We start from the raw sequence: 25,994 nt of genomic DNA, 5'->3' as shown, positions 1-25,994 counted from the left end.
CTATCCAGATCTTTATCTTTTGTGCTTATTCACTGCCAATGTCCAGAACTAAATGGGTGAGGGGCCTCCTATCTATAGATTCCTATCTATCTGTATTTCAACTAGAAACACCTAATGCACAGGGATGGGAAATGTGAGAATGGAGGTAATATGGGGCACTCAAAGTTCAGAGCCCTCTAGCCAGTGAAGTCCCTAAAGTCTACCAATAGGTGATATATATGAAGTTCAGGGTTAAACCCTTTAGAACTAGAGTAACAAAGTCATGATGCCCTCACACTCTGGTGTCCAATTCATTTAGGATCCCCTCCCGGGATATGATGAGAAGATGCAGAATCGTGAAAATGAACCTAAGTTCCTCCATAATCTCACTCTCCCCGGTCAAGTGCCCTTTACTCCCCTGCTGAAGGAGCAGTCTGGAGACAGGGACCAGAGACAGAACTACCCTCATCATTAAACCACTGTCCCAGGGCTGCTGCACAAGGATGAAGGTCTGCTCCAATGCTGCATAAAACATGTTTAATTTCCAACCATGGTCACAGTCATTTCGTATCCCACATTTTGAGCAAGGAGAGAGAAGGTGAGTTATTAAACACATATAGTCTACATTCCAGAGGAGGAGAAAAGAAGAGAAAACCAGTTCAGAACTGCAGTTACCACTATAATACCACAAACAAACTTGGGGGAGAAATGGGGAAACCCCAGGGGAGAAGAAAGGCCAGAACAAAGAAAAGCATAAAATGAAATCTACCAGAGGAGAGGCAGGGAGGGAGTGGGCAGAAATGGAATGAAATACCCAACCCCAAAAGACCTTTTAGGTGAATGGGAATGTAGAAAGGTCCACCCTGCCAAGGGCCTAGCAGTCAGGGATACTACCACGATCACTTACTGCCCCCTGCTGGACAAATCTCAAGCAGCACCAAGGCAACCACCAAGGCTGCTTCCTAACACCCTTAACCCCATTGGTCCATGGAACTCCCCAAAATGAGGGGGGGGTGGGCCTGAAATGAGGAAAACCTATTTGGGACTAGTATCTAACCTATTTGGGACTAGTATCTAACTAAGGAAGGCCAGAGAAGGAGTTAGGCGGGAAAAGAGGCAAAGTCCTCACCAAGCACAAAGAGAGAGAGGAGGGAAGCCTAAGTAGGAAAGAAACAAGGAGAGGGGAAACAGGCAGCAGCACTGAATGAACTGGGAGGCAAAGGAAAGAGTTCAAGGAGAGAGGCAGCAGGAGCAAAAAAAAAAAAAAAAATCGGGGGGGCCGGGAAAAGTGTGGAGGGAAGCATCTGTGGGGTCAGGGGAATGAATATGTTAAAATGAAATAGAAGCTCCAGCACCCCACTTCCCCCACCACCAAACACACACATATACACACACAAAGGCCTAGAGAGCAAGAGATCTGCACACACCTACTGCATCTTGGGTAAATAAAACATCACTAAGGAACTGGCACTGAGAAGGACACCTCTGGAACCTCTTTCACAGTTCAATCTGGGTTGGGGATAAGGGTATTAATCTGCCTGTTGTAGACAAAGGTGGCAGGAAGCCTGGCCCCATGGGGTGGGGCTTGGGACAGCCCTTCTGGGAAGGGGTCCCTCAGTCATGCTGTGGGTGGTGCCCTGGGCCCTGAGCTGAGCAGAAAGGTATGGGGGGCCATCTTGGAGCTCAGGGCGCAGCCAGCACACACAGGAGCCCACAGAAAAGCCAAGGCTTCACATACACTGCAAGTCAGGACCTCAGGGACGAGCGCCCCCTGCAGAAAGGGAGACACAGTAGCAGCAGCTTCTGAACACCTACATAGTAATGGGGGGGGGGGGGGGGGGACACGGGACCCTGAAGACCACTGCCTTACACCAGCACCAACAACCACTTCAGAGTTCTCGTTCCTCCACTCCAACCCACAGATCTGTTGATGGGAGTGAAGAGGGCAGGGGAAACCTGTTGGGGTGGGGGTGGTAGGGACAGCAGGATGGTCTGAGGGTCTGGAAACAGAATAGAAAATTTCCATCCCTCCGCACATCTTGGACTAGAAAAAAAAACCTGGACATCAGGGACCGATATTGAGGTCTGCTCTGCCACCCCCACTCCCCAATCAACCAGCCAGCTAGCCTGGGACCACTAGAGTGAGGAAACTTCTGACAAAGGACAGGTGAACCACCCAGTCTCAAAATTGGGGAAGGGGGGCAAGGAGGAGGGGAAGGCAGGGATAGGACCAAACCATACATCTCACCTTCTCATAAAAACAGGATGAAGATGGAAAACCTGAGACCCTCCCCAGGTCCCCTGGGTCTCAAACAAACAACATGGTTTTGTATCTCCACCCCCTCCCCCTCTTCAAGCTCGAGAGGAACAGATCTAAGGACGAGGGGGAGGATCAGTTGAACACTCTGAGTGATAAGAGTGAGTGGGTTCCTCTCTCCTTCCCACTAACAAGGCAGAGCAGAATGGCATCTCCTTGGGAACAGTCATCTAGATATAAATGCCACCTTCTGCCCTAAGCAGGGTGAAGAAAGGGGTAATAGGAAGATGGTGGTGGAAAATCCATCATCTGTCCTATCATCCAGGAAAACCTACCTGCAGAGAAGAGAGGAATCAGTGTAAGACTGGGGCAGCCTTCCCTTGACCTTATTTCCTTTATCTCACCAACATGGGAGGGGCAGGTGATGGGCTAGAGTGGGCTGCAAGCCCTGAGCTGTCCTCCACCCGCTCTACCCTTCTTCCTGGCCCCTACATATGTATCTCTTTATATATGTATATACACGCGCACACATGCACGCACATAAAGAGAGGCCCGTGCAATTTCCACGTAGAACAGGGAGAGGGTAGTGAAGGGAAAAAAATGGTAGGAGAGGGGTCTGTAGGAAGAGGGAAGGGACTCAGATGCCAAGAGCACAGCAACCAGAGCCAAACGAAGCAAACAGAGAGACTACCCCACCCCACTTCCCAAACCTCAGAGGACGGGGGAGGCACCCCATGAAACCATAACAACCTTGTTTTTGTTTTAAATCTGATAAATTGGAATGATTCATCATAAGGACAGCAATTGGGGACTGGTCATGGACAGGGGAAAGAAAGGGAGGCAGGAGAGATAAGGCTCTTATTGGGCATGCGGACATGATACCCAGGGCCCTGGCCACACTGGCAATGGGAAGGAAGGGGTAGGGCTGGGCAGGGAGACAGTAGGTATATTAGGAGTGGTGGGGGTGGTCAGATAGAGCTGCCTGGCTCTCACTTCTTGTTTTTGAGCTGATTGGCCAGCCAGTCCAGGCCTTCGTACAGCCCGTCCCCACTGGTGGCACAGGTGGCCTGAATATACCAGTTGCGATGACGCAGGGAATGCAGGCCCAACTTGTCTGTGATCTCAGCAGCATTCATAGCATTAGGCAAATCCTGGAGCACAAGGGAGACACAAAGAAAGAAGCCTCAGAATCTTTCAAAGGCTTCTAGAGCACCCATTACCAACGAGCACTTTACCGGTACCCTCTCCTCCTCCTCCTCCTCCACTTTAGGGACCCAGAACAAAATCCTAAGAAGCTGATTTGCACTTAGTCATCCCAGAGCCCCAGATCCAAGATATCAGAGGTCATTCCATTCGGTTGGTGGAAACCAAATATCGGAATGGTAGGGAAGTGGATAGGATGGTAGGATAGAATGTAGCTAATTAAAGCAAGGATGGAGGACAAGAAGAGCATAAAAAGCCAACTTATCCTATTTCCCACACTTCTAAAATTGAGAGCATAGTCATAGGGTTTCCTGTACATTGAGCTCCATCCAAGGCCCTTAATTTCTGAAGCCAGGCTGCCCTCTCTAAAATCCAGGGGTGGGGAGAAATCTCACCTGTTTGTTTGCAAAGACAAGGAGCACAGCATCCCGAAGCTCATCTTCTGCCAGCATCCTCATCAGCTCCTCCCGGGCCTCATTTACTCGCTCTCGATCATTGCTGTCGACCACAAATATCAACCCTAGGGAGGCAGAGCATGGGCTGCACAAAGACGACAGATGAATTCCCCTCCCCCACCACCAAAAGACAACACCCTCCTTATATCTTCCAAATATTTGCTCCTCTTCTCCAACCCACAGGAGCTACAGCAGGGCCAGGGTTCACTACCCATACCAAGAATGACAGCTACACTCTTTGCTCACACCCAACCAACCCATGCCAGTCCCTGGACAAGTCATATGCCATACCTTGGGTGTTCTGGAAGTAGTGTCTCCAGAGAGGCCGAATCTTGTCCTGGCCACCCACATCCCAAACTGTGAAGCTGATGTTCTTGTACTCCACTGTTTCCACATTGAACCCTTTGGGGGAAAAAAACAGGTAATGGCCAGTTGGCCCCAAACACCAGGTCCGCAAACGATACCCCATTGGGTTCATTTGTTTTCCCAGCCGTGACCATGATCCCAGCAAGGAAGAGAAAGCTAAGGCTTCCTCAGAACTGGTGTTCCTTGACATTGTAGCCTAAAGGCCAAAAAGAAAAACTAAGGGAAGAAGTGGAAGAGGATGAGGAGGGCCCATCAGGAGGTTCCTATCACATGGGTAATGTGAGCCAACCTTCCCCACTCATTCTGTGTTCGGCTCTCCCTCCTACAAAGAAATGACTCAGCCCCACTCCGGTACATTGGCCACCAGAGTATTTCTCAGCTAAGAACTGGGGCCTCTGAGGCAGAGTGAAGAAAAAAGAAGTGATCTGTAGTCCTGGAGCCCCAAATGCAGAACCACCTACAGATAATGATTGGGAGCCCCATCCATAAGCCAAACGTTCTCCCTCCTACAGGCAGTTCCTAACCAGGATCAGGGCCACTGAGGTTCTATACTGAAGCAATTCCAGGCCTCTGGCAAGGACATCAAAGCCCTTCACCTGCCTTCTAAACAACACAGAGAACAAACCAGCTCAGCACCTGAGGGCAACTTCTGAGTGCCAGGCTGCAGAAGTTCCTGCATCAGAGAAGACTAGGGTAGGTGGGCAAATAGCAGCCCCAGCACCTGCTAGTAAGCTAAATAACCATCCTCCCCTGAAACCCACACATTGCATGGACTTGCCTGGTGGCCAGGTGGAGGAATCTATGGATAGGCCCCAGCCTGGCTGCTCAGCGGCTGGCATGAAAGCCTACATCCAAGTTGTGTCCTTACCAATGGTGGGGATGGTTGTGACGATCTCCCCCAGTTTCAGCTTATACAGGATTGTGGTCTTTCCTGCAGCATCCAGGCCCACCATCAGGATGCGCATCTCCTTCTTCCCAATCAGGCTCTTGAGAAGGTTTCCAAAGATATTACCCATGATCACAGCAGCTGCTTTCTGAAGACAGTAGGGCCCAAGTGGCGGCAGTGGCAGTCTGGTTCTGACCTGGTCCCTGGTATGGAGGACTTGATCCTAGGCAAAGAAATGTAAACTCATTACCACCATCTGCTTGTCAGAATTTCACGTAAATGGGATTTGCAAAGTCAAAGCTGGAGTCCACTCATGACAAACTGAGAGACTGAGAGGACTATGAAGGTTAAGGCTCACTGAGACACACCTTGAACCTTTGGGAGCAGAGACAAAACAGTAAACACCCATGACCACTGCTCTGCCAGTAATGTACATGTGACTTTGGATGAGTTATTTCACCTGTAAATGGAAGGGTGTTGAAATAGATGCTTTCTAAAATCCCTTCCAACCCTGGCCAGTGTGGCTCAGCTGGTTGGGCACTGTCCTGTGCATCAAAAGGTTGCTGGTTCAATTCCCAGTCAGGGCACATGCCCAGGTTGCAAGCTTGATCTCTGGTAGGGGGCAGCAGCCGATCATGTTCTGCTTTCATATAAATGATTCTCTCTCTTTTCCTCTCCCTCCCTCTCTAAAAATCAATTTTTTAAAAATCTTAAAAATAAATAAGGTCCCTTCCGTCCTGACAATGTATACTATACTCCAAGGTGTTGCAAGATCATTAATGCCCCTCCCTCCAACATTACCCTGACACTTCTGGAAAGGGTGGGAGAGCAGGGAGTGGAATGAGGAGTGGCTCTTGGTGACTCCCAACAAGGTTCAGGCTTGCCAGGTTCCCAAGGTTTATGTCTCTGTTCTAATCAAGAGACTGCTTCTGTCTTCACATTTCTGCAATTCCCCCTTCCTTCTACACATCACAATTAATGAGGAAAAAAAGAAAGCAGCATGCCTAAAAGAGTCTGATCCTTTCCACTCTGAAATGCTGGCTGTTAAAGTGGTGCCCTTCATACAACAGTATATTCTGGGTGAAAGTGGGGTGTGAAGACTACCTCTTGTTCCTCAGCCAGGTAAATCCTAGGCTTGGCATGGCCCATCCAAGGTCAGCAGATCCACATGGTCACAAAGCAATGAGGCTTTCTTCCTTAACCCCCTTCAGTCTATTTTAAAACCAAAATCAGGTCTTGTTGCTTCTCTGTTCAAAACCCTCTCTTGGCTTCTTAACTCCCTTTCAGTAACACCGAAAGCCACACCGTGGCCTACAAGGTCCTGCATGATCTGCTTCTTTCATCAGATCCACTACTCTTCCCATTGCTTACTCCACTTCAATTCCCCAACACTTCCCTGCCTCCAAAGCTTTGTAATTGCTATTCACTCTGCCTGAAATGCTTCCTCTCCTAGACAACTTCATGGAGTACTCTGTCACTTCCAGGTATCTATTCAAAAGTCACCTTACCAAAGAGGCTTTCAATAACCACCTATAAGACACACACACACACACACACACACACACACACACACACACACACACACTCCTCCCACCCCCGATTTATCCCACTTTCCTTCACAGCATTTATTACCATCTGACACATCACATATTTGTTTCTTGTTCTATTGTTTTTCTCCTCCTACAATAATGTCAGCTCCTTTTCTATTTTGTTCGCTGCTGTGTTCCTGTACCTTGAATAGCACCTGGCACATAGCAGATGAATAACTGAATTAACTCCCAGGTTCTCTTCTGACCTCACTAGCAGCTTACTAAGATCAGATGCTTATGTCTAGCACATAGTAGGTTCTTAACAAACACTTGCTAAAAAATGAAGAACCAGCCCAGTGACTGAGCTGCCGTCGAGGACTCGGCAACCTCCTCCTTGAGCCCCCCTCGCTTCCCGACGCTCTGTCCCCCCTGCCCACCTTCTCCTGCCGCAGCCTTCAGCAGGCCGTTTCCACCAAGGAAAAGGAATCATATCTTATGTCCACTATCCAGAACCTCCACTCTTTCGATCCCTTTGCTGATGCAAGTAAGGGTGATGACCTGCTTCCCGCTGGCACTGAGGATTCTATCCATACAAGAATTCAACAGAGAAACGGCAGGAAGACCCTTACTACTATCCAAGGGATCGCTGATGATTATGTTAAAAAGAAACTAGTGAAGGCCTTTAAGAAGAAATTTGCCTGCAATGGTACTGTTATTGAGCATCCAGAATATGGAGAAGTAATGCAGCTGCAGGGTGACCAGCGCAAGAACATATGCCAGTTCCTCGTCGAGAACTGGACTGGCTAAGGACGACCAGCTGAAGGTTCATGGGTTTTAAGTGCTTTTGGCTCACAGAAGCTTAAGTGAGGATTTCTTTGCAATGAGTAGAATTTCCCTTCTGTCCCTTGTCACAGGTTTAAAAACCTCTCAACTTGTATAATGTAACCTTTTGGGGTCTGCTTTTAACTTGGACTAGTTTAACTCCTTCATGCAATAAACTGAAAAGAGCCATGAAAAAAAAAATGAAGAGCCATTATAAAGGTACAAAATGCCCACCCCAATCATTGTCCCCAACAGATCATAGAGTCATTTATTCCCTCTCATCCTCCTTCCCTTCTCTGTGACACAGGACAGTCACAGAAATGCATCTTGAAAACAATGAAATGGGAGTTCAGAATCGAGCCTGCCAGCCAGTTCTTGTGCCTGCGGGAGATACGCATCAGCATCAGCTTATTCAGCTATCACCATATACTGGCTGCTGCTAGTCCGGTAACCAGAAGCATGCATACATACACATACACACACACACACACACACACACACACACACCCAGCAGGCAAAGGAACAGGTCAAGACAGAGTGCACCCAAACCCAAGAATGTGAAAAGTGGATGGGGAGGAATCCTATTTACAAGCTAAAGTCTGGAGGTTTCGTGGGAGTTTAGTTGTTTTTTTCAAAAACTATTTCATATATTTTTTTTTCCTATTTCCCTCAGTTTGTAGCAAATTCCAGAACACACAAAGGGGCCAGATCAACTGCCCCTGGAGACCAAAGTACTAGTTTGTTCAAAAAACTGAAACATTGAGTGCTTATGGGATGTTTCATCTTCAAAGGCCTCCCCAGACATCCACTAATGAGCCAGGCGTGGTGGTCCTGGTAGGTTCCCCAGATGAACCCTGCCCTTGACCCAGAGGGCTCACAACCCAGGGAGAGTACCTGGCTCAACCTTCGGGCTCAACTTCAGCCAAGTCACCCACTGGCCATCCTCCCTCCCCATCCTGCCTCAAAACACCCAGGCTGACCAGACAGATTCCTAAGGATCCCCTAGACAGATGGGAACACCTACCTAGCTTAATATGATCAGATCCCATCTTTGGCAATCGGTGGTAGACAGACTGTTGGTCGGCTACCATCACTTGCAGAAATTTAAGCCTTCCCCAAGTCTTCCTAGTTTTCATCTTGTCTCCTGCTTAGGTAGCCTTTCTTTCGGTTTCAAATGATTCTTTGCTTTAAAGGTTAGGTAATAGTGTTTGGCTCAATTTCTGAACTGAATTTATACCATACATTTACCTTGCTGTCCTTCATGACTGGAACCACTGCTGATTAAATGATTACCAACCGTGAGTGCAGCAGTGGCTGAAAAATACCTGTTGCCTCAGAACAAGCATACACTGTCCTTTGGTTTACTTCTTTGCTAAGCTAAAGTCTTGGCTCAAAAGCTGACCCCAATGTTATACTTATTTCTGTGTCCTGGCACAACACAAGGCCCCTGAATTTCTGAACCATTCATGTGGCACTTACCACCTGTGGAGCTTTCTTCTTCTTTTGCAAGTCTGTACACTGACCATCTCCCCAACTTAACTGTGTACTCTCCAGAGGCAAGGACTATACATTTTTTTAAATTCTTTATTAGTTAAGGTATTACAAATGTGTCCTCATCCCCCCCATTAAATCCCCATCCTCCCCGCCTCCCACTCATACAGGACTATACATTTTATTTATTCTGTATCTGTTCTCACTCCCAGTGTCAAACCCACTCTAAGAGTTCAATCAAGGAAGGGGGGTCAAGTGGGGAAAAAGGAGACATATGTAAAACTTTAGACAATGAAAATAAATTAAGAGAGAAATTAAGATGGCGGCATAGGTAAATACCGAGAAATTGCTGCCTCCCACAACAACTTCCAAAATACAACGAAAAGACAAAACAGACATTATCTAGAACTACAGGAAGGCTGGCTGAGTGGAAATTCTACAACTAGAAGGAAAGAGAAAAACACACTGAGAGTCAGGAGCTGCGGAAGTAAAGTGCAAAGGTACGGAGGCTTGAGCGCGCGAGCGCAGAAAGGGGCTGGCACCTGAGGTCGCATCTGTCTTTCTTAATTGGGAGGGAGTCACAAGCTCCTGACTGCTCTGAACTCCGGTTCCAGGAAGTCTCTGGGGACTCAGGACTCATGCAGGGAGAAACTGGACTGTCTGGCAGCAGGCAGAACTTGGAACTTGAGGGCGGCTTTCCCTCAGAGGTGCTTGCAGCAATTATCGGGACACTGAGACGCGCGGCCCCTTAGGGCAGGGCTGAGGACCAGCCATAGCTGCTTGCTCCGCCCTTTGATTCCCTGAGACCCCGCCCCACCCAGGCTGCGGCAGAGGCTTTTGCATATGAATGCCCTGGCCCTTTGCAACCTGAAAATTACCTAACAAATTGCAGCTGGGCAAGACAGACCCAGAACTTCCAAGAGAAGGCCCAAGGCCCTACAGGACACCTTGCATTGCTTCATAGCTGGGCCTCATCAGGGCACCTCCAAACTCCAAAAAAGGAAGGGGAATTTGCAGTTCTCTTCGTAGCTCCTGCTGGGTAACCTCAGGCAGAGGCTAAATTAGCACCTCCTTAGATCCAAGAGCCAGTGTACCCAGTGGTCAGAGGGGGACCATCCAGATTACAACTCCTCAGATCCATAAGGGACACACTCAGGGCGCAGACTCAGTGAGCACCAAAGCCCCACTGAAGCAAGTCTTGCCCCAGAAGGGTGTCTTCAGCACAGAAGTCCTCCCACTGCAGACACAGCTGATTCTCACTGCCAACTGGCCTGGAGGTCAATTCCTCCCAGTGATCCTACAACAATCAAGGCATAACTACAACAAGACTGTGCACAAAGCCCACAAGGGGGTGCACCAAGAGTGTCCACCTCAGGTAACTGGGGAGGCTGAGCCACTGGGCCCTACAGGACACCTAGCACACAAAACCACTCTACCAACACAGGGAAGCATAAAAAATGCGGAGACAAACAGGTCACAAATGACAGAAATGGAGGAAAGCAAACGACTGGATATAGAGTTCAAAACCACGTTTATAAGGTTTTTCAAGAATTTTATGGAAACCGCCGATAAATTTAGTGAGACCCTGGAGGATATGAAAAAAGACCAACTAGAAATTAAGCATACACTGACTGAAATAAAGAATAATATACAGCCTAACCAGTTTGGCTCAGTGGATGGAGCGTCGGCCTGCGGACTGAAGGGTCCCAGGTTCGATACCGGTCAGGGGCATGTACCTTGGCTGCGGGCACATCCCCAGTGGGGAGTGTGCAGGAGGCAGCTGATCGATGTTTCTCGCTCATTGATGTTTCTAACTCTCTATCCTTCTCCCTTCCTCTCTGTAAAAAATCAATAAAATATATTTAACAAAAAAAAAAAAAAAAAAGAATAATATACAGAGATCCAACAGCAGACAAGAGGATCCCAAGAATCAAGTCAAAGATTTGAAATACGAAGAAACAAAAAATACCCAACCGAAAAAGAAAAAAGAAAAAAGATTCCAAAAATATGAAGATAGTGTAAGGAGCCTCTGGGACAACTTCAAGCGTACCAACATCAGAATTATAGGGGTACCAGAAGATGAGAGAGACCAAGATATTGAAAACCGATTTGAAGAAATAATGACAGAAAACTTCCCCTACCTGGTCAAAGAAATAGACTTACAAGTCTAGGAAGCGCAGAGAACCCCAAACAAAAGGAATCCAAAGAGGACCACACCAAGACACATCATAATTAAAATGCCAAGAGCAAAAGACAAAGAGAGAATCTTAAAAGCAGCAAGAGAAAGACAGTCAGTTACCTATAAGGGAGTACCCATATGACTGTCAGCTGATTTCTCAACAGAAACCATGCAGGCCAGAAGAGAGTGGCAAGAAATATTCAAAGTGATGAATAGCAAGAACCTACAACCAAGATTACTTTATCCAGCAAAGCTATCATTCAGAATAGAAGGTCAGATAAAGAGTTTCACAGATAAGAAAAAGCTAAAGGAGTTCATCACCACCAAACCAGCATTATATGAAATGCTGAAAGGTATTCTTTAAGAAGAGTAAGAAGAAAAAGGAACTCTTACCATTTGCCACAGCATGGATGGAACTGGAGAGCGGATAAATACCACATGATCTCACTCATTTGTGGAATATAATGAACATAAACTGATGAACAAGGACTGATCCAGAGACGGAGAGGCATTGATTGGACTGTCAGGCCTTGGAGGGAAGGTAGGGGAGAGTGGGAGTCAGGGGGAAAGATCAACCAAAGGACTTATATGCAAGCATATAGGCCTAACCAATGGACACGGACAACGGGGGGATGAGGGCATGAGCGGGGGGAGGGGAGGAGGGGGTAACGTGGGGATAAGGACACATATGTAATATCTTAATCAATAAAAAATATATTAAAAAAATAAAAAATAAATTAAATAAAGAGTTCAATCAAATGCACACTGCCAAATGTGAGGATGTCCTTACATCATTTCTTCTGTTCTAGCGGTACTTGATATCTCTAGGTAATGCACAGATGGCTGCTTAGATATACTGTCGATTCTTGGTCATTTTTCACACTTATCTGACCCAGGGACTGATTTGGAAACACCAGAGAGGACTAGAAGACTAAAATTGGTGGGCTTTTCTCTTGCCATTTAATGTGCAATGGGGCTGATGGATGACTGATAAAATATCCAAGTAGTTACCATGTGTCCCCTGGGGCAACCCAAGGCCTTAAAATTAATGGATAGTATGACTCCTCTTTAATATAATCAGGAGCTTGATTCAGAGGAACATTCCAAAGTGGGTGTTGGCTTTCTTGTCTTGGTTTTCTCTGTCCCTGTGTATTACCAGCAAGAAAGCATGTTACTCCTACCAGCAGGATGGTAGTAACTTTCAGCTTTGTGCTATGAACATGAATATTTAGCTCTAATGCCAATTCTCACTTTCACCATAAAGCATTTCTAGAAAAAGCTCTGGGAAGCAGGATGGCTAAAACAAAACAAAAAACCCTACAGTACACAGGGATTGTTTTCTTGCATACTATATAGCCTACAGTTATTCTCTCTTACCACAGATGGTACTCCTGTGTGAGCAGGGCAAAATGCCAGGGTTCCGTGCTGGTGCAAACCAGAAATCAGCAGTAAAAACTGAAGGTGAGTGGCTTAAGATGAAAAATGAAATACAGTAACATCTCTATTAACAAAGAGGCTATCTCAACATTCTATTTTATAGCCACAAACTTTGTTATCAGTGATAAAAATAACAATAGCTCTAAAAACGTGTTCCAGTACAATCTGTGTGGGACACTGCAGGATTTCAATCAAGTGCATTGGCTGATTTAAGCTTCATCTGAGGATGTCCTCACTGAGGACCAACCACTGTCCTCAATTCCAAGCCCCCTCCCCCACCAGGAGAGGCAGGTTGTTGCTGTAACTGACTGCTGCTCATCACCTTGACTTATGTGTGTTGCGAGAACATGCCTGCCTCACTCTCCAGGTGATTTTGAGAGTCACAGCTCAGCCTGACATGCACCCACCCCTGCCTGGCTCCAATACCTGGCTCAGGCATGTATCTTGAGACACCTCTGAGAAGATTCCTGATCTGGCACCACTTCCTCTTCAGGCTGCATGAGTTCAGGGGAAGGAAGACCAGTCTCTCCCAAACCCTCTGCTGCCAGGCAGGGTACACTAAAAAGCAGCTTTGTTCCCAGATAATTTTCGAATTGAGATATCACTAAAAGAGATGCTATTTTTAGTACAGCCAATGAAGCAGACCAATAAAATTTAAGTAAACAAAAGCAGGGTCTGCCTGTATTTAGTTTCCTTAGTGCAGCTGGCTTGTGACTGACCTCTGTAAACTTTCCAAGTTTTTGTCTCAAGAGCACTATAATCAGCACATAAGGACTCTTAGATTAGTATCTCAATGTCTTCTATTGGACTCAAAGAGTTCCCAAAGCCAAGAAATAGCCTCTGATGTCAGCTTCCATCCATTCATTAAACATTTATTGAGTACACTGAACTAGGGATACAGAGATGAAGACCGTTTCTCCCTTCACGAAACTCAGTCTTTGGGGGAGAAAAACTAGTGAACAGAGGGTTATAAAACAGTGCGAGGATAAGAGTGGGATAAGCTCACAGTACTATGGGACAAGGTGGAGCAGTTAATCAAGACTGGGAGGTAGGCCCTGGTTGGTTTGGCTCACTGAATGGTGTTGGCCTGCGGACTAAATGGTCCCGGGTTTGATTCTGGCCAAGGACACATGCCCAGGTTGTAGGCTCGATTCCCAGTAGGAGGCGTGCAGGAGGCAGCCAATCGATCAATGATTCTCTCTCATCATTGATGTTTCTTTCTCTCTTTCTCTCCCTTCCCCTCTGAAATCAATAAAAATATATTTTTTTAAAAAAGAAAAAAGATCAGGAAATAGCCTTAGCTGGTGGTGTTCAGTGGTTAGAGCGTCAGCCAGCACGCCAAAGGGTCACAGGTTCGATTCACAATCCAGGGCACATACCTGGGTTGCAGGTCGATCCCTGATCAGGGTGCATGCAGGAGGCAACCAATCAATATATCTCTTTCACATTGATGTTTCTCTCTCTCGCACTTTCTGTCCCCCCTCCCCCATCCCTTCCACCCTTTCACTCTCTCTAAAAATCAATGGAAAAAATATTCTCAGGTTAGGATGAACAAATACAAACAAACAAAGACCTGGGAGTAAAGGACAATTTATAGACGTGATACTCGGGTCATACCTGAGCTGACTCCTGAAGGAAAAGTAGGAAATAATCAGACAATAGAGAAGAGGGAATGGGGCAGAAGGAACAGCCATTTGCAAAGGCATAAAGACCTGAGTTAGGCCCTGGCCAGTGTGGCTCAGTTGACTGGGCATCCATCAAAAAGGTTGCTGGTTTCATTCCAAGTCAGGGTACATGCTGCGTTGCAGGCTCGATCCCCGGATAGGAGTCGTCCAGAAGACAGCTGATGGATGTTCTGCTCTCACATCAATGTTTCTCTCTCTCTCCCTCTCCCTTCCTCTCTCTCTAGAAATCAATTTTTTAAATCTTTAAAAAATATATTTTTTAAAAAGACGTGTTAAAGATGGCAGTTTTTATTAGCAAAATCCAGGTGCAAATGGGAGGTAGTTCATTTGGATGCAGCATGGTGAGTAAAGTGATGAGGATGGAGAGATAAGCAAGGGCTAGAGCAGGGGGTGGGCAAACTTTTTGACTCGAGGGCCACAATGGGTTCTTAAACTGGAATGGAGGGCCGGAACAAAAGCATGGATGGAGTGTTTGTGTGAACTAATATAAATTCAAAGTAAACATCATTATATAAAAGGGTACGGTCTTTTTTTTTTTTTAGTTTTATTCATTTCAAACGGGCCAGATCCGGCCCGCGGGCCGTAGTTTGCCCACGGCTGGGCTAGATCATAAAGGGCCTTAAAGGCCATATTGAGTAACATGATCAGATATGTGCTTTAGAAACATCATTGTGGCACCAGTTTAGGGAATAAATTGAGAAGGGAAAGACTAGAGGCAGAGAGAACACTAGGGATGTACAATAATACAGATGAGAAATCAAAAGTTCTTAACTAGAGAGGACAGATTGGAAGCATCAAAACAGTGGAACCCACAAGATTTAATGAATGATTAAACATAGGAAGGAAGAGAAGAAAAGTCAAAGATGATTCTCAGGTTTCTGGCCTGGATGATTCAGTGGCATTTCTTTAGACAGGAAGTAACAAGAGGAACAGATCTGAGAGTAAAAGTATTTATTTTTAGATTAAACGTTGATTTTGTGGTCCTATGGTGTGAAGTGCAACAGAAAAGTCTGGACTGGGTAATTAGGAATCACCTGCACTGATGGTAAATTAAGCCTTAGAGGAACCAAGATGATGGATGATCCAGGATGGCTGCCCACCCAAAAGCCATTCTTTACCTTCTTTCTTCTAACAGAATCCCTAATTTGTTCAGGTGCTGGTGTGGCGGAGAGTATGGGGTATGAGATATCCTTCTCAAGCCCTAGGGTATGAAAACTGATCAGCCAAATCAGTGGTCAGCAAACTCATTAGTCAACAGAGCCAAATATCAACAGTACAACGACTGAAATTTCTTTTGAGAGCCAAATTTTTTAAACTTAAACTATATAGGTAGGTACATTCTTATTAACTTAATTAGGGTACTCCTAAGCTGGCCTCTGCTAAAAACGTCCTCAATCTGATTGAGGTACGTCCGCTGAGGTCGACCCCTTCCAACTCTCCCATCCACACTCGTCTTCTATACTTGTTTCGTCTATCTCCTTTCCGAAAATCAACTTCTGCGCATGGGCCATGAAGTTTCAATCGCACTGTACGTGTGCGCCCACACGTGGAATTTTGTGGAAGAGCCACACTCAAGGGGCCAAACGAAAGCCGTCGTTTGCTGACCACTGGCCTAAGGGATGTTGGCATTCCCTTTCCTTTGCCGGTGAATGAGTCATGAATGGTCCTGTCTTAATTCTAGCCAATAAGATGTGAGAAAAGTCTGCTGGGAGCATCTGGGAAAGTTTTCCACAATCTTTAAAAAAGGACACATAGCTATGTTCTCTTGTTCAGCCTTTGGATACTGATATAGAAGGAAGAGATGCTGGCGTAATCTTGAGACTGGAAAGAGACAGACAAAAGAACTCTACAATGTCATAGGAGAAAAATTGAGAAAACTTGGGTCCTAAAAACATTATCAAGCTGGTGGATTACAAACAAACCAAAAAAAACAAGAAAGTGCTCTATCCCTAGATGACTTTTTCTGTGTGTGTGGTAAAAAATATACATAACAAAATTTACAACTTAAACCATTTTTTTAATCCTCACCCCAGAATGTGTTTTTACTGATTTTAGAGAGAGAGGAAGGGGGAAAGCGAGAGGAACATCAATGTGAGAGAGAAACATCAATCAATTGGTTGCCTCTAGTACATGACCCTGACTAGGGATCAAACCTGCAACCTAGGTATGTGTCCTAGGAGACCGGGAATCAAACCCTTTTGGTGTATGCGACAAGGTTCCAATCAACTGAGCCATCTGGCTAGGGCACTACTTAAACCATTTTTTAAAAAATATTTTTTTATTGATTTCAGAGAGGAAGGGAGACAGAAAGAGAGATAGAAACATCAATGATGAGAATCATGGGTCAGCTGCCTTCCGCATGCCCCCCACTGGGGACTAAGCCCACAATCTGGGCATGTGCCCCCAACTGGAATCGAACCTGGGACCCCCCCTCCCCCCCAAGTCCACAGGCCGACGCTCTATCCACTGAGCCAAACCAGCCAGGGCTAAACCATTTTTAAGTGCACAATTCAGTGGCATTAAGTACATTTGCATTGTTGTGCAACCATCACCACCATCTATCCCCAGAACTTTTTCATCTTCTCAAACAGAAACTCTATACTTTTTTTTTTTAATATATTATATTGATTTTTTACAGAGAGGGAGAGAGATAGAGAGTTAGAAACATCGATCAGCTGCCTCCTGCACATCTCCTACTGGGGATGTGCCCACAACCCAGGTACATGCCCCCAACCGGAATCGAACCTGGGACCCTTCAGTCCGCAGGCCGACGCTCTATCCACTGAGCCAAACTGGTTCCGGCGAAACTCTATACTTTTAAACGGTAACTTCCATTCCCCTCTTCCACGCCACCCCTCCCGCCATCTCTGGCAACCACTATTGTACTTTGTCTCTATAAATTTGACTCTTCTAGATATCTCATATAGTGATACCACACATGTGTATCTAGACTTCTTGTTGTATGCTGTAATAAATCCTCTTATTGTTTGAGCCGCAGGTGTGTTTTCTGTCTTTTGACAATTGATATTTCCTAACTGATATATCTAGGGAGAATGTATACAGTGGGGCAGGAGAAAAGGCCAAAGACAGAAATCTGGGGCACATCAACATTTAAAGCAGTAGGCAGACCTGGCCAGTGTGGCTCAGTTGATTGAGTGTAGTCCCATGCATCGAGAGGTCACCAGTTCAATTCCCAGTCAGGGCACATGCCCAGGTTTGGGGCTCAATCCCCAGTAGGGGGTGTGCAGGAGGAGGCTGATCCATGTATGTATGTCCGTCTGTCTGTCTCTCCCCCCCCGCCTTTCCTCTCTCTTTAAAATCAATTTAAAAAATTTTTAAAGCAGTGGGCAGAAAAGGCCAGGAAAGAGAGTAAGAAGAAACTTGAGGGGTAGAAAGAAAATCTAGAGAGTACACATCATAGACATCAATCAGGAAAGAACATTAAAAAAAGGAAGGCCCTAGCTGGTTTGGTTCAGTGGATAGAGTGTCGGCCTGCAGACTGAAGGGTCCCAGGTTCGATTCGAGCCAAGGGCACATGCCTGGGTTACGGGCTCCACCCCCAGTGTGGGGCGTGCAGGAGGCAACCAATCAATGATTCTCTTTCATCATTTATGTTCCTATCTATCTCTCCCTCTCCCTTCCTGTCGGAAATCAATTTAAAATAATAATAATAAATAAAATAAAGGAAGGAAGGTTAAAGGCTTTAGAAAGGTCAAAGTAAACCTGGCTGTCTTGGCTCAGTGGTTGAGTGTTGATCTATGAACCAGGAGGTCATGGTTCGATTCCGGCCAGGGCATGTGCCAAGGGTTGCGGGCTTGATCCCCAGTGTGGGACGTGCAGGAGGCAGCCAATCAATGCTTCTCTCTCATCACTGATGTTTCTCTCTCTCTCTCTCCCTTCCTCTCTGAAATCAATAAAAAATATATTTAAGAAAAAGAAACAGAATGGTCAAATTAAAATAAGGCCTGAAACATACCTATTGAATTTAGCTACTGAGCAATCAAGGATGACCTTGTTATGAATTAAAACATATCTAGCTTCCTAGGTTCCACTTAATTCAATTAGCAGTGTTTAGGCTCAGGCTATTCACCTTTTAGTCCAGCTGTGGGCAAACTATGGCCCGTGGGCCGGATCCGGCCTGTTTGAAATGAATAAACTATTGAAAAAAAAGACCGTACCCTTTTATGTAATGATGTTTACTTTGAATTTATATTAGTTCACACAAACACTCCATCCATGCTTTTGTTCCGGCCCTCCGGTCCAGTTTAAGAACCCATTGTGGCCCTCGAGTCAAAAAGTTTGCCCACCCCTGTTCTAGTCAAAGAAAACAACCCTAGTAAATATAGGATAACCTGAAGAAGGCCACACTACGAGCAAAAAAGCGTCTTAAATCGCCATCTCTGATAGAGACCTTGGGAAGGCTCTGGTTTTTCCCACGGACAATACTCAGCAAGTGAGTCAAAACAGAGAATCAGGCCTGTTTCCGAACACACAACGTACCCAAATAAAACAGTGACCAGATTAAAAAACAAAAAACTAGACTCATTTGTTTCTTTGGAACATTCTGTGGTACTGCTCTCTAACCAAACCTTTCAGTTTGCCCTATTCTTAAAATCTAATGAGCTTACAACTGCTCCATTTCCTGACATTCTATGGCTGCTCTAACACCCACATCTACAGCTTTGAATATTGAGAACGCTTTACTTTCCTAGTTACAAAATCACAGAAATTCCACAAGTAGTCAGCCTAAAGTCCCAATAAATCTGTGCCCCCAATCTGGTCCCAAAGCACAGGTCAAGATGGAGCAGCCAGCAAACAGATGAAACAGGAAGACAGGATTTGGAGAAGGCCAACCATTAGAGCACCCTAAGGATACAGAAGATAGGGAACTGACTACCTTGGGAAATAAAAGCTGCTTGTGATCCCTTATCACCAAACACACTTCTACTCTAGGACTTACCAGTGTGTTTTATTCACATTTTTGTCTGTTTCATTCTTCAGAGCTGAAACTTCCCAGATAATATGTCTATACAGGGCAGCTGGAGCTACTGATCCCATCAGTACTACATGACTAGGCAGGGCTTCAAGCGGCTAGAGCCCTTGGGCTAGCCATCTCAGGTTGCAAGCAGCTATGTCTGTCTCACCATTACCATCTTCTGTGTATGCCATGATGGAAAAGAGTTTGGGAAATACTTCAGTGGACTATGAGCCTCTTGCCAGCAGGGACCATGCCTTACTCATGTTTCATCTTTCCAGCACCTAGCACTACAGTCTGTAGCTAGTGATTTAACATGCTTGTTGTTGAAAAGCACAGTACTACTGATGGTGGCAAAACATCTGTGAGGATGAGGAAGATATTCTTTAGGTAATCCCCAATCCTTTTCATGATCTGACAAAGTGAAGAAGTGGTTTCTTTCTTCTCAGATCCCTAGGATTCCATGGATGGGATTCAGAGGCTGCCTGGAGGGAGAAACCATATAAGAGGCTCTAATTATGCTCCTAACTCTCCACCACCACCAGAGCAGCTCTACTTTTACCCATTTTATGTATCAGACTTCAAATAAGATTTTACATAAGGTAACCTTTGATTGCTTTAAAAAAATGTGGGGGAGGAGGGGCTGGTGTGGCTCAGTGGTTGAGTGTCGACCTATAAACCAGGAGGTCACAGTTCAATTCCCAGTCAGGGCACATGGCTGGGTTGCGGACTCAGTCCCTGGTGGGGTGTGTGCAATAGGCAGCCAATCAATGATCCTCTCTCATCATTGATATTTCTCTCTCTCTCTCCCTCTCCCTTCCTCTCTGAAATCAATAAAAACATATTTTTTTAATGTGGGGGGGCCTGGCTAGGTAGCTCAGTTGATTAGAGCAATGGTCACCAATCGGTGGTCCGTGAAACCACTGGTGGTCCGTGAGGTCCGAAAGGTTGGTGACCACTGGATTAGAGCAGGGTCCCCATACGCCAAGGTTGTGGGTTCAATCCCTGGTCAGGGTACATACAAAAATCAACCAATGAGTACATAAATAAATGAAACAACATATCTCTCTCTCTCAAAAAAAAATCTTTTCATTATCAAAAAGCTTTATCGAGCCCTTGCTGGTTTGGTTCAATGCTAGAACATCAGCCTGCAGACTGAAGGTCCCAGGTTCGATTCTGGTCAGGGGCACATGCCCAGCTGTGGGCTCCATCCTCAGGAGCGGGTGTGCAGGAGGCAACCGATCAATGATTCTCTCTCATCACTGATATTTCTCTCTTTCTCTCTCCCTCTCTCTCTCTCTCTCCCCCACTTCCTCTCTGAAACCAATAAAAATATATTTTTTAAAAAGCTTTATTGGCACTCTACCTATATTTGTGACAGATGTTGGAAACAGTATAGTAGACGGAATTACACAGATAACATAACTCTGGACCTTAATACAGTACATTCTGAAACAGACTGAGAGACAGACATTTAAAGAAGATAGGACTAGCCCTAGCCAGTTTGGCTCAGAGGATAGAGTGTGGGTGGGCCTAAGGACTGAAGGGTCTGGGTTCGATTCTGGTCAAGGGCATATGCCCAGGTTTCTGGCTCAATCCCCAGTAGGGGTGTGCAAGAGGCCACTGATCAATGGTTCTCTCTCATCATTGATGTTTCTATCTCTCTCCCTCTCTGAAACCAATAAAAATATTTTTTAAATAAAAAAAAATAAAGGAGATAGGGCTAAATGAAAAGTGGCCCAGAAAATGGATGATGCTGAAATGCTCATCAAGACCTAAAACAATGGGACCCAGAAATCTAAATCCTGACCTAAGTCAATCAGGGTGCACCTTTATGGGAGAGTCAACCATTATCTCAGAGTCATGATGATTTTTTAAACATTAAACACTGTTCTTTTTTGTTGTTGTTAATGCTCACCCAAGGATATTTTTCCATTGATTTTCAGAGAGTGGAAGGGAGGGGGAGAGACAGAGAAAGAGAAACATGGATGTGAGAGAAATAAATTGATTGATTGCCTCCCTCCTACCCTGACAGGGCTAGGGCGGAGGATCATGATAGAGCCTAAAACCACAGCCTACAACCGGCAACCGAGGTATGAGTCCTAAACCATAATCAAACCCTGGACTAGAATCAAATCCAGGACCCTTCAGTCTGAGGGCCAATGCTCTATCCACTAAGCCAAATCGGCTAGGGCATAAACACTATTCTTGAGCCCCCACATCCTCACACAAGCTGATGGCTCAGGGACCTGCCTTGCTCCAGCTTCACCTCCCACTCAGGCAGCAGGAGCTGCCTCTGTGAAGCTGATGCTGAAAAAAGATTTCACTGCTCATAAACCTACAACCAGCACAGAAAGTCATGGTAACAATCATCCCTCTACAGGCACCTCAGGTGGTAAGTTATTCTTCTGTAAACCTTTAAGGCAGCCCTAACTGCTCATATTATTATTACCATTGTGATGATGATTATTAATAGCAGTTAACATTTATTTGGGGCATACTATGTTCTTTGCACAATACTAATAATATGCATAAGTGCTTTATGTGTATTATCTCATTTAATTCTCATACCAACTCTATGAAGTAGGTACTATCATCATACTCTTTACAGATGAGGAAAATGAAACAAAAAGAGGACAAATAATTTCACGAAAATCATACAACTAGTAATAGTAGAGGCAAGATTTGAACCCAATTTTGTCTGATTCCAAATTCCACACTCTTAATTACTGTACTATTTTGCTTCTAAATTCACCTGCAATGAAAATGATTACGAAAACCAAACACTGCTCTACACTTTGAGTCTCAGGCCTCTTGGCATCCATTTGTAAAGGTATATAGAGAAGCAGATTCCACAATTTCCCTGTTATTTACTCAGTTTTAAAAACCTGGTTTTAAAGAAGTTCCTTCTTCTAACCAATAAATCCCGCCCACTATCCTGAGTCCATTTCCTCTTATGACTCCAGTGGAAGAGAGTAGCAGAAATGAACACACACACAATATCACCCTTTGTGCACTTAAGACTTCACTTCCAGTATTTCCAGCCTGCTGTCTGCCTGCCTTTTATATATGCATTCAGTTTAATAATAGCAGCTACGATTCACTGGCACCAATTCTGTGCCAGGCACCACATACATTCATTGATTCCCTCCTCCATAATCTCCAGGATCCCAATTTGCAGACAATACTCTGAAGGACTTACAGCTAATGGAGAGAACCCTTTGCCCAAAAGGGGGGAGCAAAAGATCTTGGATTTCAGATAAATAATGATTCTGTGCTCTAGTAATTTTTTTGCGGGGGGGAAGGGTGGGTCTTACTTTCCATTATCCATGCCACTTTTGTGCTTCTTAGGAAGGTGGGGAGATCAAGACTTTTTTTAAAATATATTTTTATTTATTTCAGAGGAAGGGAGCGGGAGAGAGAGATAGAAACATCAATGATGACAGAATCGCTGATCAGCTAATTCCTGCACACCCCCTACTGGGGATTGAGCCCACAACCCAGGCATATGCCCTTGACCAGAATCAAACCCGGGACCCTTCAGTCCATAGGCTGATGCTCTATCCACTGAGCCAAACTGGCTAGGGCGAGATCAAGACTTCTTATTACAAAGGCTAAAGGCCTTTGTACCTTCACTCAGCTATCTCCAGGCACTCTCCCTGACAGCCAAGCCAACCCTTTCTCCTTAAACTGTGGTAAAAAAGCTTGTTGAGTTCTATCCATTCACATCCTCTATTCTCATGAGTGCCCACTGTGTGCAAAGACCTTGTGGGAGACACAAGATGAGCGCCAAATCCTGCATTCAAAAAGCGTAGTCTCTTTAGAAAAGCAAGACTTGCACATAAAAATGTTGACTGTGCAAAGTAATAATTCTATGCTGGAAGACAGGAAGCATATGAATGTGTGATCCATGGGGCCCCTTCCCAGATGAATCCAAGGTTAATGATTCATTCTATAAAAAGGCAAACCCAATGGATCAGCTTCTTTATTAGAATGAGCTTTTACAGACATGTTATTCAAACTCAAGTCTAACAGGCAATGACCAATTCACTGCCCCACTCCAGTCATAGCATGTGGAGACACCCCAACAAGCTCAAGGCAAAATGGCAGCAAATTAAGGACAAGGAAGGGAGTATGTGGGGACTAGATTCTGTCCTGTCGCACTGACCCAGGCAATCAGACTCCTGCAGCAGATCTCCAACCAATAAAACTTTCATGCCATAGACCAGGGGTGACCCAATCCAACAGCAGTAGAGACAGGTTTTAAGTTTCTCTTCTCCTGCACCCGGATGACCTCACTATTTCTTCTCACTCCTGACCACATACCACACTCCTCCGGGCCTGGCCAGAGAAAGTCTGGCAGTAATACAACCCAGAAGGAAGGGAACTCCCCCAAAAGACGAGCCACCACTTTGCTAATCAAGAGGCCTGTTTTAACAGGGAACTCCACGTCCCCCTCCTTTTCTCAAACATAGGTGTAAGCAATGCCTCCATTTTCTGTTCCGGGAATCCTGGTACTTCCTAAAGAAAGAAAGCGGATTGGAAGACACAAACTCAGAGCCAGCGACCAGACGTTCCTTTCTCCAGTGAGACCGCCCCCGCTTCGCCTGGGGGAGGAAGGCACCACCTCTCTCTCTCCGAAGCAAGAACAGATCCCCTCCCCCTCTGCCTACTCTCCTCCCCCCCCCTCCCCCCCGCTCCCCACCAGCTGCCCTCTCCCAACGTGCAGTTCCCAAGACCCGAAAGCGCAACCTCCACCAGAATAGGGGTGATCCTCTAGCCTGTCCTGCGGGCTACTCCCTAAACCCCTTTCGCACCCCTACCCCACAAGGGGAGGGGTGTCACCACAGCAAGGCTTCTCTCTGGTCTCCCATTACTAAGGTAGAGGGGAAGAGGGGGTGGGGAAAAATAGCAGCAATCCCTAGCCCTTTAACAGGAAAGGATACAAAACAGCCATCACCGCCCCCGCATCACCTCTCCCCGGACTGCCTTCCTCCTCCTCAATCCCGACTTCTCCAAAGCCCACCTTCTGCAGGCGAGGGGTACCTAATGGCAATCCAGGTCGCCCCCTTGTGCGAGGCGGAGGACAAATGCGTAAGTGCCCCCCACCCCCACCCCCACCTCAGCTCCGCGTCCTTCAAATGCGGGAGCAGGCGTGAGAGTGGCCCCGCGTCCCCTTTGCGAGCTCCCGGGTGGGAAGGACCACACAGCCCAAAGCCAGGCAGTGCCCGGCAGGGGGCTCCATGTCCTCAGCCCCCACCCCAAGCCTCTCCTCTACCGGACCGCCTTCCCTCCGCAGCCCCTCACCTGTTCCTGCTCCCAGCTCTGCCGCTGCGGCCGCCGCCTCCGCCCCCGCAGGTTCCGCTCGGCTCCCGCTCGGCTCCCTCCGGCTCCCCCAGCCGATTTCAACGCCGCTGCTCCCCTGGCCCCGCTCCCCGACTCCCTCCTTCCTCCCCTCTACCTAGCACCGGAAGCCACGACAGCGACAAGGGCTGTGCGGCGCACCCCACCCCCAGACCGGGATACTTCCCACCTCCCCGATCGCGCGAGAACTGCGTGGCAGCGAGCGGCAGTTCTCGCGAGAGCCATCACCATGGCAGCGGCTGCTGCGGAGGCATCCGGGTGTTAGAACTGACGCCCGGGCGGGGGCGAGGGGGGCCCGAAGGCCGTGGGCAGTGGAAGCAGGAGCCAGGGAATGAGGATGAAGCAGCGAGGACTGTGGTGACAATACAAAGCTCCAGGGCCACACCTGAAATTTAAGGACTGGGGCCGCGTGCTGGCCACACTGGAGACGGGTTGAGCTGAGAGCCTGGGGCACCTTGGGCAAGGCCAGGAGCAGGGTGTGAGTGACGAGGCCTTGCTGGGGCCGCCTAACTCCCCCGGCTTCATCTGGACTAACCAGGGCTACAGCATCCCCCTGAGAGCGCCCCGACACCCGTGTTACTGCTCAGCACTTCGTTATTCAGGGCTCGGAATCAAGATAGCTTTCCCCATAGGGGAGAGAAGGGAGAGTGATGAATTTAAGAGACCGAAGGAAACATCTGAACTCTGGGCCTGCTAGGAAGCTGGAATGTTGAAGGCTGAGATGTGGTTTGAGGAAGTGTACCGGGGTGGTTATGAATTTTAGCACCCCAAGGAAAGTGAGAGACTTTGCATCCATGTTCCTCTATTCCTGCCCACCCCCACTTCCCTCGCACTCATTTCGGCACCTGCAGGGTTGTGTTGGAACACTCAAGACTGTCCTCAAAGAAAGGCACTAGCAATGCTAAGAACAGAAGAAGGTTCTTTAAGAGCCCTCGCTCTACATTGACAGCTGTATAAGAGAACACACGGCTCTTCCCTAAGCCCTGAGCCAAAACTTGCTTTTCTGGATTTGGGGCCTTGTTTCTTGTATCCTGCCAAGAAGGAGTAGGCTGGTAGATAGCCACACTGTGTCTACCTCCTACCCCATCGATCCCTGGTGTATGCATTCACCAGTCTCTTCCTCATATCCCAGTCTGTTTTCTTCCATATTTTAACCTAGAGAATAACCTGACCCAGAATGTGAAGACAAGAGGATCCTACTTTAAGGTGGTGAGGGATGAGATGGATAACAAGGAGCATGTTTATAACTAAGAGTTCTATCTGTCCTGAGCTGTTGCCCTTAAGGGCTCTTACCCTGCTACGTTTTATATTTTAAGAAGACTCCTCCAGTGTTATTACAGACTCCTAGAGTGGGTCATGTGATACT

The 25,994-nt window shown here is 46.5% G+C and overlaps 2 protein-coding genes across 3 annotated transcripts; one reads left to right on the top strand and one right to left on the bottom strand.

Moving 5' to 3' along the window:
* Positions 1 to 499: 499 nt before the first annotated feature.
* On the bottom strand, positions 500 to 24,728 carry ARF3 (ADP ribosylation factor 3). 2 transcript variants are annotated; one of them, XM_036298506.1, is made up of 5 exons: positions 24,572 to 24,728; positions 5,129 to 5,369; positions 4,186 to 4,296; positions 3,835 to 3,959; positions 500 to 3,387 (listed from the first exon to the last, which is right to left on the bottom strand). In XM_036298506.1, exons 2-5 carry the CDS (start codon positions 5,274 to 5,276, stop codon positions 3,226 to 3,228), a joined length of 546 nt encoding a protein of 181 aa, XP_036154399.1. In that variant the 5' UTR covers positions 5,277 to 5,369; positions 24,572 to 24,728; the 3' UTR covers positions 500 to 3,225. The 2 variants fall into 2 exon arrangements, with proteins under 2 accessions (XP_036154399.1, XP_036154400.1); XM_036298507.1 differs by lacking the exons at positions 500 to 3,387; positions 24,572 to 24,728 and having other exon boundaries at positions 3,837 to 3,979.
* On the top strand, positions 7,170 to 7,673 carry LOC118650266 (eukaryotic translation initiation factor 1-like). Its single transcript, XM_036298508.1, has one exon. The coding sequence runs from the start codon at positions 7,171 to 7,173 to the stop codon at positions 7,480 to 7,482; it is 312 nt and encodes a 103-aa protein (XP_036154401.1). The 5' UTR covers position 7,170; the 3' UTR covers positions 7,483 to 7,673.
* Positions 24,729 to 25,994: the final 1,266 nt, after the last annotated feature.

Source organism: Myotis myotis, unplaced genomic scaffold, assembly GCF_014108235.1.
Source record: "Myotis myotis isolate mMyoMyo1 unplaced genomic scaffold, mMyoMyo1.p scaffold_m19_p_3, whole genome shotgun sequence".
NCBI lineage: Eukaryota > Metazoa > Chordata > Mammalia > Chiroptera > Vespertilionidae > Myotis > Myotis myotis.
The sequence above is the reverse complement of the archived record's forward strand: the minus strand, read 5'-3'. Positions and strand labels throughout refer to the sequence as shown.